The sequence below is a fragment of the Neovison vison genome, chromosome 10 (assembly GCF_020171115.1).
Source record: "Neovison vison isolate M4711 chromosome 10, ASM_NN_V1, whole genome shotgun sequence".
Taxonomy (NCBI): Eukaryota; Metazoa; Chordata; class Mammalia; order Carnivora; family Mustelidae; genus Neogale; species Neogale vison.
In genome coordinates this window covers 6,114,505-6,138,212 of record NC_058100.1, presented here as the reverse complement: position 1 = coordinate 6,138,212, position 23,708 = coordinate 6,114,505, and the positions used below count along the sequence as shown (strand labels likewise).

The following is a 23,708-nucleotide window of genomic DNA, read 5'->3' as shown; positions in this document are numbered from 1 at the left end:
AAAGCAAAACATACACGGGCACCAGTGGCTCAGTCATTAAGTGTCTGCCTTCAGCTCAGGTCATGATCCCAGAGTTCTGGGACTGAGCCTGCATAGGGCTCCCTGCTCAGAGGGAAGACTGCTTCTCCCTCACCCACTTCTCCTGCTTGTGCTCCCTCTTTCGCTGTCTCTCTCTCTCTGTCAAATAAATAAATAAAATCTTAAAAAAAAAAAAAAAAAAGCAAAACACACCTACCATATAACCAAGCCATTCTACTCCTAGGTATTTACACAAGAGAAATGAGAGCATATATCCCCCCCAAAGATCTGTACACAAATATTCTTGGTAGCTCTAGTTGTAGTCGCCAAAAGTGGAAAGTGAATGAATAAACAAATTGTGTTGTATCCCTACCATGGAATACCAAGCAAGAGAGGAATGAACTATTGATAAAGTTACAAGGTGCCTGACTCTCAAAATAATTAAGCTAGAAGGAAACACATAATGTATGATTCCTTCATATCAAATCTTTTTTTTTAACATAAACAAATTTATAGTAACAGAGGATCAGTAGTTGCCTAATGAGAGGGGAAAGGGAAGACAGTGAATGGGGAGAAATTACAAAGTGTCAAGAATAAACAACTTTCGGGAATGATGGCCACTCTGATCATCTTCACTACGGTGACGTCACAGATATGTACATACATCAAAGTGTGTAAAATGAGCAGTTAACTATGTACAGTAGCTTATATGTCAATTATGCCTCAATAAAATGGTAAAAAAAAAAAGAGAGAGAGAGAAATCCTAATCCACCACGGAAAACAGTGTGAAGGTTCCTCAAAAAATTAAAAACAGAACTATCATATGATTGAGCACTCTAATTTCTGGGTATATATTTGAAGGAAATGAAATCATTCTCTCCAAGCGATTTCTGCACCCCCATATTCACTGTCTCGTTATTCACAATAGCCAAGACATGGTAACAATCTAAATGTCTACTGATGGATGAATGGGTAATGTGGTGTGTACGTACAATGGAATATTATTCTGCCATGAAAAGAGGAGGGAAACAAGGAAGTTCTACCATTTGTAACAACATGGATGGATGGACTTTGAGGGCATTATGCTAAGTGAAATAGGTGGGACAGAGAAAGACAGATACTACATGATCTGACTCACAGAACAGAATGTTACTCACAGAAACAGCATAGAATAGTGGCTGCCAGGGGCAGTGGGGGAAATGGGAAGATGTTAGTCAAAGGGTACAAGCTTCCAGTTACAAGACAAATAAATACTGGGTATCTAACATACAATATGGTCACTACAGTTCACGATATGGTATCATATACTTGAAAGTTGCAAAGAGAATAGATGTTAAATGTTCTCACTATTTAAAAATCAATGTGAAGCAATGGATATGTGAGTTAATCTTATTGAAGTAATATTCTGCAATATATTCATACATCCAATCATACTGTACACACTTAAACTTCATTAAATCTCAGTAGCCCGTTTGGGAGGGGGGAACCCTAATCTTCATCTTAAAAAAAAATTAACAGCATTGCATGACACAAAATTTCACTATTAATTTTAATTACAAACTATGTTAAAGAGCAAGTCTTTGCTTCATATAGCAGAGAATTAAATTTAAACCAGCCACAAGGTTTTATTCGTATATTAGAGTCTTCCAAGTAAGTGGTATAGTTCCCCAATTGCAAACAAGGCCAACTCTTCAAAAGGCAGTAAGACAGAAATCCAAGGTAAACACTAAATGTTCAAATAATCCTAAAAAGCATAAAATTAATGTTTTGTGTACCCAGGCACACAAGAAAGATCACAACCTGAGCCAAAATCAAGAGTTGGACGCCCAACCCACTGAGCCACCCAGGCACCCCCCCGCAACCTGCTCCACTTTCATCAAACTCCTTATCCTTCCCCCATATCCTCACTCTCAGCTGATGACCTCACAGTGCAGGTCAGCAGGAAAACAGAAACCCTCAGAGGTGTCTTTTCTTCTCTTTCTGGAATCAAACCTCCTACCTCTGAACCTGTCTTGCCTCTACCATAAGAGGAAGAAGATCCCACCTTCTAACAAAGGGCAATTTTTCTACTAGGGACAGGAATTCCACCTTTTTGCTCCTTGTCAAGGACTTAATCATTTCCCCTGTAACACTGCTCTCTTCCTACCTACTGGTTCAGCCTTTAAAATTTTACATTGTTATCTGGGGATTTTAAAAAATCCTTTTTTCTGTTCCCTTTTAGAGGCAAAATTCTTAAAATAGTTACGCTGTCCTCATCTCTTACTGACTAATCCATTGTTGTTAATCTTTTTTTTCTTTTCTTTTCTTACTTTTTAAGATTTTACTTGTGAGAGAGAGCAAGCGAGCAGGTGGAGGAGCAGAGGGAAAGGACAAGCAAACTCTGCACTGAGTGCAGAGCCTAATGTGGGGCTCGATCCCAGGACACTGAGATCAGGACCAGAGAGCTAAAACCAAGAGTCGGAGGCTTAACTCACTGAGCCACCCAAACACCCCCATCGTTGATCATCACTAAAGGGCTCTTGTCAAGGACAAGTCAATGACTTTTATGTTGACACAGCCAGTGGATATTTACCTTCATCTTAACTGACCTCTCAAGAGAACTTAAGTCAACCACTCCTTCCCTCTTGAAAACATCTCCTCTCCAGGCTCTCCTTCTACTTTGTTGGTTGTTCTACTTCATAACCTTCTCTAATGGAATCTTTCATTTGGTCCTGGGTCCCCTTCTTCCTCTACATTCTCTACCTAGATGATTCCAGCACTGCCATGGACTTAAGTATCTCTAAACTGTCAATTCCTAAATTCACTTTCCTAGCTCAGACTTTTCTCACCGGGTCCTAAATTCACAGAGCCAATGTGACATATTCCCTTAAAATTTCTCAAAGACATTTCAAACTTAAACATGTCCAAAAAGAACTCTCAGAATTCATACCAAACATATTACTCCGCAGTATCCCCAAACCTTCCATCTCAGTAAATGGTACCACTATGTACTCAGTCACTCAAGCCAGAAATCTGAACATACTGGATACATCTCCAATTCCACCGAATCTACCTGCAAAATGTATTTAGAACCTGTTCGTCTCACCACTGCCATCACATTGCCTGGACTACTGAAAAAGCTTTCTAACTGGTCTTTGTGCTTCTATCATGTCTCCTTCTAATCTACTGCTGAGACAACAATTACACGCATCCTCTCTACAAACTGTATCTTCATATCACTCAGTTACTTACATCCCTTCACTGGCCCTCAGAATAAAACCCAAACTCCTTACCACAGCTCCCAAGTACTTGCATGATCTGGGACCTTTCAATCTCTCCAACCTCACTGTCATTACTCAGCCCACCTTCACTGCATTCACGAAGTCTTCTGCCACATTGGTTTTCTTTCAGTACCTCAAGTAACGCTCTTTCCTGCCTTACTGTCTTTCTGTACGTGCTCTTTTCTCTGCCTGGAATCCCCCTTCACTTTATGATGTCAGTTAAATATCACCTCCCAGGAGAGCAGCCCTGGTCCAATCTTCAGCAGACTTCCCTGTTATCCTCTGATCCCACTATGTGTTTTCTTCATAAAACTTGTATTTGTCAATTATTTTACACATTTATCTGTTTACTTTTTCTGTTTTCTGGTTGGCACCATCAACTAAAATAGAAGTTGCATGAGCACAGAGACTGTGTGTCTTATCTATCATCGGAGGCCTTGCTCCTGGTGTATTTCATCATAATACTCATTAAGTAGTTCTGGAAAACAGTGCTTCCCAAGACATGAAAAAAGTAACTCTTAAGGGCACCGGGGTGGCTCAGTCAGTTGGGCAGCTGCCTTCAGCTTGGGTCATGATCCCAGCTGGGATCCAGTCCCACATCAGGCTCCCTGCTCAGTGGGGAGACTGCTTCTCCCTCTTCCTCTACCCTTCTTTCCTGCTCGTGCTCTCTTTCTAATAAATAAAATTGTTTTTTAAAAAAGTGAATCTTAAGATACATAAACCTTATGATCTAGTATGAGACTAATGGAGAAAGTCCTGAAAACACACTATTATGTAATTTATACATATGGACTTCACTACTACAACTTACCATCTAAATACAACAAAGAAGAAAGAACATTTTGTTGTCTTGTTTTGCAATAATATTTAAGTTTTTTGAAAACCTTTAAATTTTAACAATTTTATCTAAAACTGTTAATCTTACATTTAATATTTTATAATATCTGTAACACATTTTTCTCAAATTTAAGGTAGAATAAATGGCTTAAAAATGGGAGACTAGAAGACTTGCTTTGCTACCTCACAACTGTACTGTCTGTACTGAAGATTCTGAAAAAGATAAAACTGACACATTTGAGAATTCTGTTGACTCCCTGAAAGGCAGAATCCACTCCAAAGAAACTGGCTGAAACTATTAGTAAGAAATGACCATATGTTCTCTTGTATTATAGGTGTTAATAATTCATTGTCTCTTATGTTGTTGTTATTTTCTAAGATTTTATTTATTTGTGAGAGAGAGCGAGCGTGCACAAGCATGAACGGGGAAAGGGCAGAGGGAGAGGGAGCAGCAGACTACCCACTACGCAGGGAGGCCCTTGCGGAAACTCTATTCCAGGACCCCAGGATCACGATCTGAGCTAAGGCAGACACTTAACCGAATGAGCCACCCAGGCGCCCTATTTATTATCTCTTATGCAACAGAACATTTCAAATACTATGGTGTCAGTAAAGTTCCAATGTCATTCTAAGACCAATCATGTAGCGTTCAAAGAAAAAGAAACTGATTATTTTAAACAAGGATGTGATAAATTCTTTAAAAATAAAATTAAAATTTGTTACAGCCCTTCATACTAGAAATGAAAAGACCACTGAAAGCTCTTACATGTTAGGTTATGCACATACAATAGCTCAGAAACTAATAAAATCCTGGACAGCTGACCTTGCTCAGTGCCCGCTGATCAATCAGTAAAAGAAATCACAGCATTGCTACCCTCCAATCACAGAGTAATTCATCAAATTAAAGATTTAGCTGCCAGGGGCACCTGGGTGACTCAGTTGTTAAGCATCGACCTTGGGCTCAGGTCATGATCCCAGAGCCCCTCACTGGGCTCCCTGCTCAGCGCGGAGCCTGCTTCTCCCTCTCCCACGCCCCCTGCTTGTATTGCCTCTTTCCCTGTCTCTCTCTGTTCAATAAATAGATATAATCTTTAAAAAAAGAAAAAGAAAAGATTTAGCTGCCAGTATGAAGACAAAGTTAGTATTTCCACCACAGAACTGTGCTTTTGTTTTACCAGTAAATAATCTACAGACTTGATGTTTTGTTTGTATTCATCTGACACGAGCTCCAAGTAATCAGCAAGAAAGATCTTTTACGGGAATGCTTGGCAGCAAACAAAAGCAGTACTAAAATATTTAGGGCTGAATAACTTTTTTGAATCTCATCAGTCATCCTGGAGCAACTGCACTGATATTTACACTGTTGATGCGGAAGCAACTCTGGTCCCGCCCTTACACGGCGGGACGCGGCCGTATTAGAGCTCCTTGTGTTATCTGTCACCCCATGTGTGGGTACATTCACACAAGCGCACAAATGAAGTTTAACTGAAGGACGGCCCTGATAAAACCAACAAAAGTTATTCACTTTATTAAATCTTGACCTCTGAGTAGATTTTTTAATACTCTGTGTGACAAAACAGGAAATACACATAAAGCCCTTCTGCTGCGTCACCAAGTGTAATGGCTGCTGGAGGAGAATCGTTCGTGTGACTGAGCTGTGAGCTGCACCAGCCACTTGTTAATGGAACAGCAAGTTTACCTGAAAGAATGTCAGACAAACAAACGCTGGGTTTTTAGATTTGGCCATCCGATGGACATTTACTGGAAAATGAATTATGGGAACCTGCCACTTGAAGGAAAACAATGGACAATCCTTTGACGATGGTAAAATTTGAAGCTTCAAGCGAAAACTAGACTTCTGGAAAATCTGCACCGGCTACCATAACCTGAACAGCTTCCGGATACTTGAAGACTTTTCTGGTAAGATTTGTAGTGGTCTTAAAATAATGAATAATAAAATGTGTAAACATTTGGAAGATCTGCGTGACTCAGTGAGCCAATATTCTCCAAATGAGGAATGCGGAATGTCACAAAATCACACACAGGTAGAAGATCCAAAGTGCAAGAGAAATCAATGGATTTTAATGGACCAGAGAACTAAAAGTTCATAGATTTGGCTTCTGCGCTGCAACTAACCTTTAAGAAACCGTCTCTTGTTGAATGGTATTGTATCAAAGAAAATATGGACAATTACTAGAAAGGCTTTAAAGAGTCCCTCCTTATCCAACCACATTATCTGTGTGAGGCCAGGTTTTCTCTATAGATTTCAACCAAAAAGAAATGATTAATGTGGAAGCAGATACTAGAATCCAGCTGGATCCTATTTAGCCATATACTAAAGAGACCCATAATAATATTAAGACCACGCCCCTCTTCTCACTAAGTTTCTTTGGGTTTGAAAACTACAAAGGAGTTATGAAACCCAAAAAAATCTGAAGAACACTGACCTACATCAATCTAAGGAGCTCCACTTTCTTATTACTCAGTTGGGTCTCAAGGCCTGATGGCAACAGAGAAGACTGGAAAGGTCAGGGTCAAACATACAGAAAATGAGGGGATAAATACCTAACCACATAAATGTCCGCCTGCATGGCTCTGAGTTGGAATTTCTTCATTTCAAAATCAAGGAAGAACTGTTTTTTGACTATATATCATTCTCTTTAGTTCACACTGCTTGTACCTCCACCAGAATAGATACTGAAAAGCCACTAATTCAAAGCACATTTTATAGGGAGAAGGCAACCAGTCTCTCTAAGAGACTTCAAAGTAAACATCTGACACCCCCTCCAAGGCAGACTCATTCTTAAGAGAACAAGTTATTGAATTCTTATTCAATAACAAACAGAATCAGAAGAAAAACAGCTATAAAACTTAAACTGCATAACAGAGGCCTGTTTATTCTGTAGGATATATTTTAGTTTTATTTTCAAGATTTATTTCTAGGCATACTGTGATAAAATGTAAATAACTCTAAAATTATTCAAAGTACAGGCTATGGAAGATTTAACAGTGTAAGTCGACAAGCTTTTCTTGACTATCTTCATATTCAAAATAAACACTCTGCAGGGAATAAAATGCTAACATCTTCCTATCCCTTCTAGGGACACCATGGTGTACATTATAAACGGGGCCCCGTAAGTATGGGGCTTATGCAGTCTGCAGCATATTAATTTTGGAGATTAAAATGACACCACTGCCTGGTTAGCATCCAAACTGAAAAATAATCTTCTCCACCTATACTAATGACATAATGTTTCAACTCTGAAATACAGAGAAGATCTGCCTGAATATATTGCTTCTCTCATGCAAAATGGTAACTAGCCTTTGCATCTGAATTCATTAATTTTCAAAGACGTATTCAGATTTACCAGGAGACAGAGACAACCCTGATAGAGTCAAAACGGGAGATGATCTATCACACATTCTCTATCACATTATGTGATGATATAGACCAGTTTAGAATATGGTGTCAAACTGGTGGAACTGGTATCCAGTCTGGTGGTTTGTTCATTCACTCAACGTTGAGAATCTGGAATAAGCCTGGGACGGCAGTGGATGCTAGGGATGGAGCGATGACTCAGACAGAGACAATTCGTGCCCTCGGGGTGCTTAAGGCACCGGGCGAGGAAATGGACGGTAAGCAGAGAATTACGTCATTCCTTAGTCAGACACACTCCACATGCTTGTCTCAGCCACTCATCCAACCTGTTCGCTTCCAAAGTGTCTCCCATACTAGGAATTAGAAAACTCCTCCAAAGCCTACTAGTAACAGGCTCTTCATAGATTAGCATCAATGCCTTAAAATAAACATCACACTACTACTGGCCTTAGGATTTTCAGGAAAAACCAACTAAGTGCCAGTGTTCAGATTTGCTGATGGTGTCAAATTTAAACAAATCTGAGTCCAAAATGAACAAATCACCACATGGGGGGGGGAGGAAATGACACGAGTGTTTCAGAACTTAATCCTGAGTCAGATCATAAATCATCAACTTTTCCTAACCATAATAATTGCTTCCTTCATAATTAAGATATGTGACATCATCAAAAGCCTTCACCGAATTTTGTTTAGACATAAAATGATTTAACACCCCACTTTGCTAGTTTTCTGACTTTATATGAGGCAAAATATCCAAGACCATCTATGTATAAATTAAATTAGAAATAGTTCTATCAACTTCTATTTTTTTAAATCTTTCACCATTTTTTTTAAAGATTTTATTTATGAGAGAGAGGGAGAGATCACAAGCAGGGAGAGGAACAGAAGGCAGAGAGAAGGAGACTCCCCACCGGTCAGGGAGCCTGATGTGGGGCTCGATCCCAGGACCCGGGGATCCTGACCTAAGCCAAAGGCAGACGCTTAACCCACCAAGCTACCAGGCACCCCAACTCTTCACCATTATTAAAAAGCACCCTTTATTTAAGATTTATAAAACTTGATGTCTCAAGGAATACTTTAAATATGACCTTATTTTTTAAAAATCTGGTTTTAATTCCATACTCTTTTATTTTTTTGTAGTCCCACTGCAAATAAACAAACAAGAATTGTTCTTCAACTTTCTCCATGCTCTGCTTTAAACAGAAAAACATTAATACAGATGAGGAACAGTGACTAGCTTTTCTTTCGAAACAGCTGTCAAGAATAAAATACATGCTCCTTCTTACTTTCAATATACATAAATTAACCACAGTTGCCGTACATTTTGCTTCCATAGCTCTCCCATCCTGAAAGCACGGACGCCCACACACGTGTACACATGCACCCTGACCTCTCTTTAACTATATCCAGGCCATCCTCCCTTCCCTTCAGGGCCAAGTTTACCAAACCCACCACTTAATTTCCTTCACACTGTCTCCTCACTGGCTCTAGTCTGGATTTTGCTCGGAATCTGTTCTACCACAACTGTAATCTCAAATCGCCAATGGCTTCCGTGTTTATACAGAACCAATGAGTTTTCCTCATTTCTCCTGCTCAGTGAGCTGGGTAATGCCCAGGACTGCTGGCCACCTCTTTTTGAACTCTCTTCCTCAACCTCCATGTTTTAAAAGAAAATAAGTCCACTCTTTTCACTTCATCTGCAGTGTACTATTCCAGTTCTTCTCTATTTCTAATCACTTCTTCTATGTCTCCCTGCTAGCTGCTGTTCCTTCTACATGATCTCTTTAGGTAGCACGTGGCTTGGTTTTCCACAGGGCTGTCTTTGATCTTGTTCGCTTTGGAAAACTAACCTGAAGCAACTCAGTACATGTTTTGAACACAGAGATCCATAGAATTAAATTCCAAACTGAATACTTTGAAAGAGAAAACCTTTGGACACAAAAGTTCTAAAAAGGCAGGGTTTGAGAAATGATCACAAACATAGAGCCACATTTTTTTGGTTAAATTCTGACTCTGTCACTTACAAACTGTCATACTGGACAATTACATAACCTTGCTGCACCTCTCAAGTTCCCCACCTGCAAAATGAGGATAATATCTGTATTTACCTCATAGGGATATTAGGAGGATTAAAGACTGGCATATTATAAGCACCATGAAAGTGATTATTAAAAAATTATAAGAACACCAACTATTAAAAAATCAAACTCATTAATTTATAGGCCCACCTTGTAAGTTGACTTTTTGTGAAAGATGTTTTCCAAAACCCTTAAACTGTACTAACTTCACTAAATATTTTAGTAACTTCAAAAACAAATACCACAGATTTCTAAGAGGACAGTGCTCGCGCTTGCCCGCTCTCTCTCTCTCTCTTTCTCTCTCTCTCTCGCTCACCCACACACACACAGGGAGAAAAGAATATCCTAGGTTTCTAGAGCTAGAAGGGAAGTAAAAAGCTACTTCGTCACTCTACAGATAAGGAAAGAAAAAGCAGAAGAGACAAGTGATTTCTCCAAAGTCACGCAGCAAATAATGAGTGGCAGAATCAGGGCTGGAATGTGGGTCTCTAAAATCTGCATGAATAAATTGTTTGCTTTTTAAAATTTTATTTATCTGACAGAAAGAGAGAGAGAACACAAGTAGGCAGAGAAGTAGGCAGAGGGGGAGGGAGAAGCAGGCTCTCCACTGAGCAGGGAGCCCGATGCGGGGCTCAATCTCAAGACCCCGGGATCATGACCTGAGCTGAAGGCAGCCGCTTAACCAACTGAGCCACCCAGACGCCCTGAACAAATTGCTTAAAAAACACTTTTTCCCCTCTTCGGCTCAGGTCATGATCCTGGAGTCCCGGGATCGAGTCCCGCATCAGGCTCCCAGCTCCATGGGGGGTTTGCTTCTCTCTCTGACCTTCTCCTCACTCATACTCTCTCTCACTGTCTCTCTCTCAAATAAATAAATAAAATATTTAAAAAAAAACACTTTTTCCCCCTCATAGAACCATGATGTAAAATATATATATATATTATTTCTTAGGATGAGGTTTTGCCTTCAGGAAATATTTTTTCCCTCACTACAAAATCTGAAATTTGATGAGAATAAAACTCTCCAAACTGTAAGCTATCAATTACTGAATCCCACCTTTCTTCAGGGTAACTTCAGCCTTTCAGAAATGACTTTATTCTACAGGTAAGGCTCCAACTACATCAAAGCAGACCGTGTGTTTTTATATGTTTCATTGTTATCTGAATTACATGAGTAATTTTAAATATTCATGGAGAAAAATGTCTTCCTTTGTTTCTGTAAACTCCACCTCTAGCAATTTTTTGAACAGTAGGATCGAAAAAATAAGGTTAAAGGGCACACGTAAACAGTGGCATGGGCGGCCAACAGTTACTTATTAGGACCTGCTTGGCACAGTGGCGTGTGTCGCAACAGACCTTGAAGAAGGACAAAGCAGAATGAAGAGAACTTCATCCCTGCCCAGAAAAAGCATGGGACCTGAAAAGGGAGACTAGGAAGCGCACATGAGGGCGCCTGGATGACTCGGTGTAACCAATTAAGCTTCTGTCTTTGGCTTGGGTCATGATCCAGGGTCCTGGGATGGAGCCCCACATGTGGCTCTCTGCTCAGCAGGGAGCCTCCCCCCACAACCTGCCTCTCTGCCTACTTGTGATCGCTCTCTCTGTCATAAATAAATAAAATCTTAAAAAAAAAAAAGTGCACATGAAAAACACATTATAAAATAAAGACGGCTACTCAGAGCACACAAATAATGAACAGACGGAAAATCATCCTGACTCAGACAGATCTGCCCACCACCCTGAGAATTTCGAAGAGTTTAAACTATTTGTGAAATATAAGTTCTCTGTGTCCAGGGCTAGTCTATATGCAAGTCTAGTTCCAGAGACTACCGAATAATCATTTTTCAGACATAAAGCAAGTTACTTTAGAGTTTGCACGGAGAAGTCTAAGTAATAGAAATGTTTATGTTCGCTGGCAATCTGTTACAGAGCCAAGGAACAAATGACTGAATCCACTAAACCACACGGCAGTAACTCATATTTAACAAGGAGCTTGAGATCAAACGTTTCTGATCCCAAGGACCTGGCAAGCCAGATACAGAATCCGTAACAAAATGCACTTACACACGCACAAACTCTGTGAGACATGCTAGGGTACCAGTCATTACAAGGGTGTCTATTTTGGCTAAACGGCTTCCTTTTTAGGACACACACAGATTCCCCATCCACCACCAATTGTTTTAAAAAGAAACCAGAAACCATCAAAGCCTATTTATCCTATTCCTTGTTTGAATCTTGCAGACAGACCAGTAGGTCATTCTCTACTATTATGAAAGTGTAACCTAATAAAGCACTTCCTCTATAATCAGGTAATCAACAAACAAAAAATGTGAATGGTTTTTCAGTAACTCCAGCAAAACTGACAAGCAGATCTGGCAAAGAAACATGACTGACTTTAGAGGAACGGAGTAATTATGCTATCTACATACTCTGCACTGTATCTAAAATATAGCACTAGAGCATAAAAGAATCAATGCATTAAATTAGAACACCTTAATATTTGCCCTAGCTCTACTGCTTACAATTCTGTCCTTAGATAAACGACTTAACCTTTCTTTGCCTCAAATTTTTTCGCCTGTAAAACAGAACTAGGAGGGACACTTGGGCGGCTCGGTTGGTTGACCATCTTCCCTCAGCTCAGGTCATGATCCTGGGGTCCTGGATGGAGCCCTGTATTGGGCTCCCAGCTCCACTGGTGAGTCTGCTTCTCCTCCCTCCGCCTCTCCTCCAGCTCTCTCTCTAGTAAATAAATAAAATTAAAAAAAAAAAAAAAAAAGAAAAGGACTAGGAATACTTAACTATGTGTAAGGAGCCAACAAGACTATGCATAGGAAAGGTCTGTAAACTGTAACAGTCATATACACTGAAGGTGTCAGCATTTGTGTATAAATGAAATGAAAGAGGAAATGGAGAAAGAGAATGTTGCTGATTTAATCATTAAATGAACCTAGGTTAAGTGGATACTCAGACAACTCTGCTCTATTTTTTATAATGTGCTTTAAGCCTGAATGAGATGTATTTCAAGGTAAGTTAAAAATCATTAGAAAAAGTCCTATTAAAAGGGTTTTTTTTAAGTGTCTCTTCTAGATAAGACTTTTTTGTAATTGAAAGTATCTTTCCAAACTCATTTATTTACTTTTTTTTTCCATCTAGAGAAAGAATTTGGCTAAAAGACAATGAAAGCAGAGATAAGAAAATGGCCAAACTCCAAGACTGATGTGTGTGCTTGGGTTGGGAAGTCCCAAAACAAAAGGAGCTGTATTTGAAGTAGACTTTATAAAGTGACTAATATCCTTTGATTACTAAGGAAATTCCTCTTGCCTCTGAGGATTTTGTATATATATACTAAGCAGTAATTCTAAGAAGTAAAAAAAATGCATCCAAAAAAAAAACCCACAAAAAACAAAAAACAAACCCATGCCATTCTTCTAAGCATATACTAGGTACTAATCCAGGCATTACACTTAGAAAATATCATAGTTATTCTGTGCAATTCTTTTTTCTGGCCTTCCATGGGAATCAATCTTTGGCAAACATTTTGAACCAATAACATCGCAAGTCAGCCTTCCAGCCTTCCAATAATTAGAGCTTTTCCTATACTTTGTCCAGGGTTTCAAGTTTCTGGCTCTTGCTGCTGGAATCTACAGATAGTAGACATCATCTTTTCTCCAAAAAAAAGAAAGCAATGAGGTCTAACAAAAATCTCCTCAAAATGTTTCTGCCAAACATTAAAAAAATGAGGATGTAAGCACCTCAAAGTTCTACCTCGTGACTGTTAAACATTTCATAGTCGATCATTCCAGGCAGGTCACTTCTTCAGCTCCAAAACTTAGATTCAGAGTCAAGAACAAAATTGATGCAGCTCTGGCTAGTGTAACCATAAGTGGAGAAAGGTCATCTCTAAATTTTCTGTTAGAATTTTGCACGGCTTATGTTATTCCTTGGATTGGTAAAGCAGATTCACAGTTCTTTAGGCAAAGCAGATGCAAAAGTACCCTTTAAATGATTATGAAAAGCAACAAACCTCCATCACTGATTTCTCTTAGTGAACCGTTATCTAAAATTGTGCCGTTGGATAAACACTGAGTGGCTGGCATTGTGCTGCGTGTCAGGGGTGGTAATAAAACAGCTATGACACTTCCTGCCTTTAAGAGGGTTAGGACACAGACAAGAAGATGAGCCTTTAAATCAAACAATTAGCCATCAATATAAGAATTTCTTTTTTTATAGAAGTCAGGTTGTAGAGTGTAATAAACAATTTATGAAGCTCTAAGGGCTCATCACAATCATTTTTTCAGAAGAGTGGCCCTAGGCTGTTCCTTCTGCATGAAGTTGCTGGCTCACAAAGCAAGGGACTACATTTGAAATCAACCCTATTTCCCTGGTAGCAAATGAATGGACCATGAACCATGAGCCAGGCTATCTATATGAGATTGTAAGAGGTGATGCAAGTATACATACATACACACATACATTCATACATACGTGTGTGCACCCATGGCGTGTACACACACACACACACACACAATCAGATCCTCTCTTTGGGAAGCCTCAGTGAGCGACACGTAAATGAGACCAACACAGAATCACTGGCGCCGTTGTGGGATCAGGAATGGCAACGAGCCACCACTGCAATCTCTGTGAGGCCCAGTATATGTTCCAGTCTAGGAAGCACAAGCACAGAGGGACTATTTAGCTGCTGAGCCAGTTTCCTGCGCTTCTTCAGCTCCTATGTATTTTACAATATGACCCTCTTATTTAAGGTTATCCTAAGAATCCATGCCATGTGTACGATACTGTTAGTAAGTTTTTATAAGAGACCACGAAGGTGTAAAATACCCAAATATGGTACTGTATCAAAGAACACAAAAAATATTCAAAAAGAGCATGGTATTATATCTTGAATGCATACAGTACTCAGGAGGCAGAGGAGAGAAACATATCCGGAGCAGGCATACAGCCAGAGCTCAGGTTCCCCTTATGTGTGTTACATTATGTATGTATCTGAAACAGATGAGAAGACAATGTTAAGTGTCTCACTTTTACTTGAGGGACAGGTACTGCAAACAGAAAATATAAAAGAAATACACAGAGTTCCAGAACACAGACTTCCATCTCACTGGAAAGGACATCTCCGACAAGAACGAAGACAATATGGTGAGCTGACATTCGCAGCCCCGTGAATCAGAGAGAGCCTGTTCCTAATGGGGAGTTGCCATTCGCAGCCCCGTGAATCAGAGACAGCCTGTTCCTAATGGGGAGTTGCTCCCGGGAAGATAGAAATTTCTTTCTCTAGTTATCAGAAGACAAGAGAGTGGCATCTAGAGTAGTATTTCAACGTTTAGTGGAATTATAGACAAAGTAAATATCATTTTCGTGCTTTTTTCTCAATGTTACTTTTCCTCCCCTCTTTGGAAGCACTTTCTTTCTTTCTTTTTTTTTTTTTTAAAGATTTTATTTATTTATTTGACAGACAGAGATCACAAGTAGGCAGAGAGGCAGGCAGGGAAAGAGGGGAGAAAGCAGGTTCCCTGCTGAGCAGAGAGCCGGATGCGGGGCTTGATCCCAGGACCCTGAGATCATGACCCGAGCGGAAGGCAGAGGCTTTAACCCACTGAGCCACCCAGGCGCCCCTGGAAGCACTTTCTTATCCTACCTTACATAAGCCTTCTTGAGTATTTGCTTCTGCCCCATGCTTTTGAATTCATTTTATCATATTCTTTAATTTATTCCCTCCCTAGACAGACTATCATATGGAATCACTGAGAAAAAATAAACATTAAACTTAATGGGATTTTTTTCTTATTAATTTATCAGTTATACCACACTCAAAGTGACTTGGAAGTTTGAGAAAATATTATTTTCTACCACCCAGGCTCCAAATCATAGTAAAACAAGTCAAAGAAAGGACTAAAAGACAAAATACTTCTAAGAAAATAAGTTATGAACACCTGGAACTAAATAAAAGGGAGTAGAGGGAGTTACTGTGTTGGGAGACAAAAACTTAAAGCAAAATCAAAAGAACAGGAAAAGGTTTGAACCTCTGACAGGATTACTGGGATCACAAGCATTCTTTCCTGCTGGCCTAAACCAGGAAGTCAGTAGTTATCCAAGAGTGAGTCTTGGAGAAAATTATTTCAGCAGCTCAACTGTAATGTGATTAGAGCACGGGAAAGTGGGGTGTGAGGAGGCAGAAGTCTGGGACAGAGGAGGTTTATTAAATAATGGTATACTAAATAGTCAATGGCTACGTCTACTTTTTTAGATAGTAAAATATTTCATTAGACACATATTCACTTCTAAAATAAAACAATATAGCTTGCTTACTGGCTCTGTTATGTCTGGTTTATACGAAGCCAAACCTTGGAGCTTTAGAACCTCTGTATCTCTTAAATTCCAATGCAATCATACGGTATCAATTATAATAATTTCTGTCAATGAAATTAAGAGCCAAACTGGGAGAAAAAGCCTGTATCCTTCTGTACAGGAAATGATGCCCTTCATCATTTTAATGAAAATGTTAGAAGAGTATTTTATATTGAAAAATGGAAGCAAAAACGAAGCATGAGGTCATTACTTCTTTCATTTTCATTTTAGCAAGAACGAAAAGAACAATCGGCGTTTAAGAACCAAATTCCTGTCGCATGACACATTTACAGTCATCATGATAAAATTAACTTCCTTAGTCCTGCTGTTAAAATAAAACAAGAAAAAATGAAACAGGATGTTGTCTCTAACTCCCGTTACCTAATGAAGTTCAGGTTCATTCTCACTTTTCCTTGATATAAAACACCAAGATGTGATAAAGCAGTAATTAGGAAATAAGAATCCAAACAGAATGTGACAGATAGTCCTAACAGTTTTCCACAACGTGAGAAAGACTGTTTCTTCTAGAACATCAAAAAGTTGGGGGCACAGGGAGTTAAACAACAATTTTCCAAAAGTACTTTTTACAGCAAACTAAAGAGAAAGAGCTCTTATAAACACAAGAAATATAATGTGTATATCTAAAATAAAAATACCATTCCTCTTCCTTTGTATACATAATCCCTTTAAAGCTAGGATTATTGTTCTCTTCCCTAGAAAAACATTACCCGTAGGACTTCAACAACCCATGGCATGACCACTGATACATCCAATATGTTTTGGATAAATAATAAAGAAATTACAGAACCTGAGAAAAAGTATTCAGCTATTCGAGTGTTAAAAACACTTTCCTCTGGTAGCTTCCATAAACATATACTTCAACACATTCGGTTTTTGACACCCATCGGGGTCTCTTCGTAGTGCTGCGAGATCTCATTTCCCAAGTTTAGTTTTTTCTGTCCACTTTTAACATGACTGTGTCAACACTAAGGCAAATACTTAGTTCTCAGAAGCCAGTACAACCGGAGCCTTGCTGAAACCCTGTTCTCAGCTGCCCCCTTGCTGCTGGAAATGCACTTCGAGGTTGGCACAGCACAGAAATATACCAACTTGTCTGAGAGAATAAGCTGGGCAGAAGGAAAAGGCGGAAATCATGAGGCGGCACTGCAAAAGTATTCCAAATCTCTAAGTGTGTTTGATTAACAGCTAAAAATATGGGACATGTCTGATTTCTCTCATCTTCAACTGTCAAAGTTCTCTGATCCTAATATCCTGAGCTACTAGAGATATATATATATGTTAGGGAAAGAACGGCGTTAGCTGAGAATTTCAGATAGTGAGTGGGGACAACAGTCCGAGAATGAATTGTTTACTCAACAATTAGCATGTGCTTATTTCTAACAGTGCGCCCTCTACATTCTTAAAAAAAGAAACGAAAAGCCTAGGACACACACCTCCAAGGAATTCTAACTCGCTCGTGTGTTCCCGGCTGAACGCACAGCAGTCTCACGGAGACACTTTCATGGCAACTCTGGGAAACACATATTTTCATTTTACAGGGGAAGCAGACGGAAAGCACACAGCTCTGCGCCTTGCTTCTATTGAACATCTGTAACGTTCAACTACTCAAACAAACACTTCCTTTTGCACAACATGACTAACACATCTTCACCAACAGAAGTAAATGATGAAGAAGCGAGAAAAGAACAGGACATCTCAGAGACGCGAATCCGAGCACTCCACATGAACATTCGATCAGTCCACGATTCACCTTAATCCCACTCCTGGGAAACCTGTTTCTCAGTAACCAAACGGGACTAACACCCCAAAGCCTAAAAAGAAATTTTCATGTTTTTACTTCTTCTGTTAAAAACAACCAGGACGGATATAGGAATAACAAAGAATCAAAATCAGTACACTGTTTCTATTTTCCAAATACGAACTCCTTGCCTGACCGCAATTCCACATTGGTCTTCACAAGGCCCACAGCGCGGACAAGCACGTACTCCAGGTTCCACTCTCGGGGCGCGGCTAGACCTCGTCCTGTCTCAGCTCTCCCTCCCTCCCACAGGAGTCCGTTCAGTGCCCTGCACCTAGCAGGCACTCAAAAATTATTTTTTCTTTCAAAGTGAACTTACCCGTCGAAATGACACCACATAGAACGTGTCTCCCCTCCTGCGGATGGCCTCAAAGAAGTCTTGGTAACTTCTGGGTGATGCGTAATACACTTGGAGCTCACTCCCCGCGTTCCTGCTAAAAGAAGAAAAGGGCAAAGTTTTCTTCAACTAGCAAATTTCATAACCTCTTGAAAATACTCCCCATTCTACAGCTATGTATGAATTGTAAGAATTTCTCTCACACAAAATATTAGCAGCAGTTGGCAATAATTTTTATACTAACATTCTGAAGAGCCCAAGGTCAGGTTATTTGTAAGGTCCAATTCACTAAATAGCTAAAACTCTCATTTCTGAATGGAAAGCTCTAGAATTTATCTACTCAAGTGGATAAATGCAAAGCGTGTAAAATAATGAAAAGCATTATTTTCAAATGCAAAGCATGTAAAAATAATGAAAGTATCAGAAAACAGATTGCTGCATTGGCTTCCGTGATTTTCAATTTTATGGCGACAGAAATTAAATCTAAGGGAAACTTCTTCTTTACCACTCCACCAAATCTGGGAGGCATGCTTGCTACAAGGCTGTGTAAAAGGTGGGAAGAATTTAGGATCTGAAAACAAACAGACCCGGCTTTGAATTTCTTACTCCTCAAGTCGGTATTCTTGGGGGATTTATCCTCTGAGCAACATCAATTTCCTCAACCGTAAAATGAGAATAACCATATAAACCCGGATTGTTACTGGGGTCAGAGATGTTATCTATGTTATCTACGAAGTACCTAGCATGGGTCTCCTGTTTCCTATGAGTCACTCAACAAATGCTAGCCACATATATTAAAAGTACCATGTCAGGGCGCCTGGGTGGCTCAGTCGGTTAAGCATCTGCCTTTGGCTCAGGTCATGATCCAGGATCCTGGGATTGAGCCCCACGTCAGGCTCCCTGCTCAGCAGGGATCTGCTTCTCCCTCTCCTTTTACCCCTCCCTCCTGCTCATGCTCTCTCTCTCTCTCTCTCTCGTTCCTTCAAATAAATAAGTCTTAAATTTAAAAAAATACATTAAAAAGTACCATGTCAGTGCCTTCATAAAATCTTAACTAAAATTACTGTACCTCAACCACATCATATTCCCAAAAGATATACTCAAGTGATATTAATATAGTTTTTAATATTTTCAGTCTTACTATTCAGCATAATAAGCTAACACCTTCAGAAGTTAAAGGAAAATTAAAGAAATAATGTTTCATTTTTCTCCAAAAAGACAACTTATGTTTTCTTTCTTGTATGTTCTTCTATGTTTTCAATCAAACTTTAAGAGGAAAAAAAGACTGATCTAAAAGGAAAATTATAAATGAGTCATAAGAATTTTTTTTTTAAATAATTCCACTTGCTCACTGTGAGGCCGTTTCTAACCACATTATTTTGAGTACACAATCGGTTCTTTTTTATTTTTTTATTTTTAATTTTTAAGTAGGCTCCATGCCCAGGGTGGAGGCCAATGTGGGGCTTGAACTCATGACCCTGCGATAAAGCCTGAGCTGAGATCAAGGGTTGGATGTTTAACCGACTGAGCCAACCAAGCACCCCTGAATGCACAATGGAGTCTTATTATTCATGGTAGTTACTATGTTCTATAAAATCAGCGTGAACACTGAGTTAGTAAAGACTGAAATATTCTAAGGAAATACAGGGTTAGCTTCCTACAAGCCCCTAGTTACAGCATTTCTGTCATCTGATCACATATAACTTTGTTTTCCGTTTCTGATTAAAGACACTTCCTTTGACATACACATTTTATTCATTACCGTAGAACGCAGTCAACTATGCGGGGTCAGTAACTTAATGTCAGAATGGAGCCAATCTAACATGTATATTTTCCCCATCTACACAACCAGCCTTCTGGAACAACAGGTAGTCCTTCAACACTACTCTTCAGGGCCATTTTAAATAGTGAAATCACCAAGAAAAAGCAGAAAAATATGGTACTTAATAGACCTCAAAAAGAAACTTGTTTCCAGCATGAGAGCTAAAGCAGGAAGGCAGAGTGTTGCCTTGTTAATTAAGCCTCCCCAGGGCCATCCGTGCAGAGTCCTAAATGACTATGAGAAGATGCTGAGCACTGACTTGGGGGCAGACACACATTTAGTGAGCACGCGGTATTCACAGATACCAAGTACATGAGTAATTCATTTAAAACATCTTTTTAAAGACTTTTTTAAAAAGATTTTTATTTATTTGTCAGAGAGGGAGAGAGAGAGCACCACAGGGGGAGCGGCAGACAGAGGGAGAAGCAGGCTCCCCACTGAGCAAGGAGCCTGATGTGGGACTCGATCCCAGACCTGAGCCGAAGGCACACTCTCAACCAACTGAGCCACCCAGGTGTCCCTTTAAAGACTTTATAAAAGCAATTTTAGGTTCACAGCAAACCTGAGAGGAAGATGCAGAGATTAAAAGCATTTTTAACTAGTAAAGAAATAATGTGCCAACTCAACAATGCATCAAAAACCGAGTATTTGGGTGCCTGGGTGGCTTAGTCGGTTAAGCATCTGGCTCTTGATCTCAGCCCAAGTCTTGATCTGAGGGTTGTGAGTTCAAGCCCCACACTGGGCGTGAAGCCTACTTTAAGAAGGGGAGCAGGGCACCTGGGTGGCTCAGTCAGTTAAGCATACTACTCTCGACTTCGGCTCAGGTGACAGTCTTAGGGTTGTGAGATCACGCCCCATGTTGGACTCCAGGCTGAGCGTGGAGCCTGCTTGAAATTCTCTCTCTCCCTCTCCCACACCCAACTCTCACAAGATCTCTCTCTCTCTCAAAAGAAAAAATCCATTAAAAAATGAAAATATTGGGCGCCTGGGTGGCTCGGTGGGTAAAGACCTCTGCCTTCAGCTTGGGTCGTGATCCCGGGGTCCTGGGATCGGGCCCTGCGTCGGGCTTTCTGCTCGGCAGGGAGCCTGCTTCGCCCTCTCTCTGCCTGCCTCTCTGCCTACTTGTGATCTCTGTCAAATAAATAAATGAAATCTTAAAAAAAAAAAGTATTTATAAGTATGTATATAGTAAACAAATGAAATATTCTGATAACTAGGGAATTATTGGTTACTATATATATTTGAATTATCTATTTCTACAAGATAATATAGTATCTCAGGATTTTAAACATTCATGGTTACTGATATGCTGCTTACTGCCATTTAATAGTAACTCTCAGTTAATAGGAAACGAACAGCTTTCGACTTAGTGGGTATGTATTCTCGGTGCCTGGTACACAGTCTGGCACGCAGCTAGTGCTCAGTAAATGTGAAATTAACACTAAATAATTGTGAACTCTAAGTCTATAGCAGAGCCACAGACAGAAGCTGAGATTCTTTACTTCTACTTTATTTTTTTTTAAAGATTTTATTTATTTATTTGAAAGAAAGAAAGCGAGAGACAGAGCATGAGTAGAGGGTTAGGGGCAGAGGGAGAGGGAGAAGCAGGCTTCCCACTGAGCAAGGAGCCCAATGCGGGGCTTGATCCCAGGACCCTGAGATTATGACCTGAGCCGAAGGCAGACAGTTAAACGGACGGAGTCACCCAGGTGCCCCTCTTTACTCCCACTTCAGTGATACTGTCCTGTCCTCAGTATATCACACCACCATCATTACCAGCTTCTGAACATGCCAAGTGCTGTGTAAAGTGCTTTAAATAAAGTATGTAATTTAATCATCAACTCTGTGTGGCCCAAGTTTTGTAGACGAGGAAATTTTAAGTAAGCTGCTGGTGTTTATGTAATCACGCGGCAAGTAAGCGGCAGAAAGGATTTGCACACTCTGCCAACCCAAAAGCTAGCGTCTTAAACCAGGACACTACGCTGCCTCCCATGATGCTGTTCCTTTTAGTTAGTTATGTCTGGTCCATACATTTCAACCGTAGGCACAGCACTCCTTCAAGAATCCTTCAAAATCTTAAGTGGCATCAGTGTGATGAAAAATGCAATTTTTAAAGATTTTATTTATTTATTTGACAGACAGAGATCACAAGTAGGCAGAGAGGCAGGCAGAGAGAGAGAGGAGGAAGCAGACTCCCTGTCGAGCAGAGAGCCCCATTCGGAGCTCGACCCTGGGATTATGACCTGAGCCGAAGGCAGAGGCTTTAACCCACCGAACCACCTAGGTACCCTGAAAAATGCATTTTAAGTCAAATAGATCTGAATGGTGATTCTGCCACTTACTGGTTCTATGACTCTGGCCTAGAAAAAATAAGTGACTTGCCCAGTTTCTCTCTATATAAAAATAGGGACTGTGATACCTACACTTTATAAGTGATTATACAGATTCAAAGATTAAAATGCATGGAAAGCACTCAGCAGGACATCTGGCACAGAGCAGACATTCAAATAACATTCTCTTCCCCTTGGCTCACGAAACAGATACAAATCGAGGACAAGAGTTATGTCTATTTAAATTTTACAGCAAAATTATGACTGAACAGCATTCTAACGAAATCTGTATTTAGGAATTTGAGAGTTAGCCTTTTGAAATTATCTGGATTTACTCTGACTGCTCAGAAGCAGTATGCTAAGTGAGCTAAGAGTAAAGTCACAGATGAGAACAAGTGTAAGGTAAAAGGGAAATGTGCTTTTCAACTTTATTAAAATACTAGGCATTTTAAAATTTCATGGCCAGGTTCAGTCATTAAGCATCTGCCTTCAGCTCAGGTCATGATCCTAGGGTCCTGGGATCGAGCCCCACACCAGGATCCCTGCTCGGTGGGAAGCCTGCTTCTCCCTCTCCCACTCCCCCTGCTCGTGTTCCTGCTCTCCCTGTCTCTCTCTCTCTGTCAAATAAATAAAAAGATAAAATCTTTTAATAAATAAATAAATAAAATAAAATTCTGTGGCCAAGAACCTTCACACTTTCTTACCTGATACTAGTGGTCTCTGTGTATTGGACAGCCATGAGCTGAGAATTCGAGCCCTGCTCCAGAGCACCCTGAAAGGAAAAAAAAAATTTAATGCCATACAATGAAATTGTGCGAAGATCTTCCTATAGTGACTCACTCTACATTAACATTTACGAAACTCTCACTAAAGTGTTCACATGCTTTTTTTTTCATGAATATTCTGACATATTAGGTTCACGTAACTAAACACCAACATAGAGATTAGAGCTCTTCTCGTTATACTCTGGGCTGAGAGATGTGTCTCAAGGAGATTAAAACATTAAGGCATTTCTCATAAAGTTTGAAAATACAGACCAAATGTTTAGTCCAATTACCGCAAGTTTTATTACCTAGTCATAAAAATACTACTGAACATGTAACAACTTGTATTTGTCTAAAATAATTATTTTCCCAATGAAAAGTTCCTTAAGTGTGAAAAGTCCATAATGAAACTAGATCCGAGGGGCGCCTGGGTGGCTCAGTGGGTTAAAGCCTCAGCCTTCCGCTCAGGTCATGATCCCAGGGTCCTGGGATCGAGCCCTGCATCAGGCTCTCTGCTCAGTGGGGAGCCTGCTTCCTCCTCTCTCTCTATCTGCTGCTCTGTCTACTTGTGATCTCTGTCTGTCAAATAAATAAATAAAATCTTCAAAAATTTAAAAAAGGGAACTAGATCCTATTGTTTACTGAATTAAACACAAAGATCTTCATGCCATAATATACCTATGGACTAAGCCGTCATT

General features: G+C 39.8%; 1 protein-coding gene across 1 annotated transcript in view; it reads right to left on the bottom strand.

The window, feature by feature from the left end:
* ATF6 (activating transcription factor 6) overlaps positions 1-23,708 on the bottom strand; it is a gene marked incomplete at its 5' end in the record, with an annotated part of 214,184 nt that overhangs the window by 96,122 nt on the left and 94,354 nt on the right. Inside the window, 2 exons of the mRNA XM_044267818.1 lie at positions 18,077-18,191; positions 22,951-23,018. Of these exons, the coding sequence (XP_044123753.1) occupies positions 18,077-18,191; positions 22,951-23,018 (183 nt within the window). The remainder of the gene's footprint in view (positions 1-18,076; positions 18,192-22,950; positions 23,019-23,708) is intronic.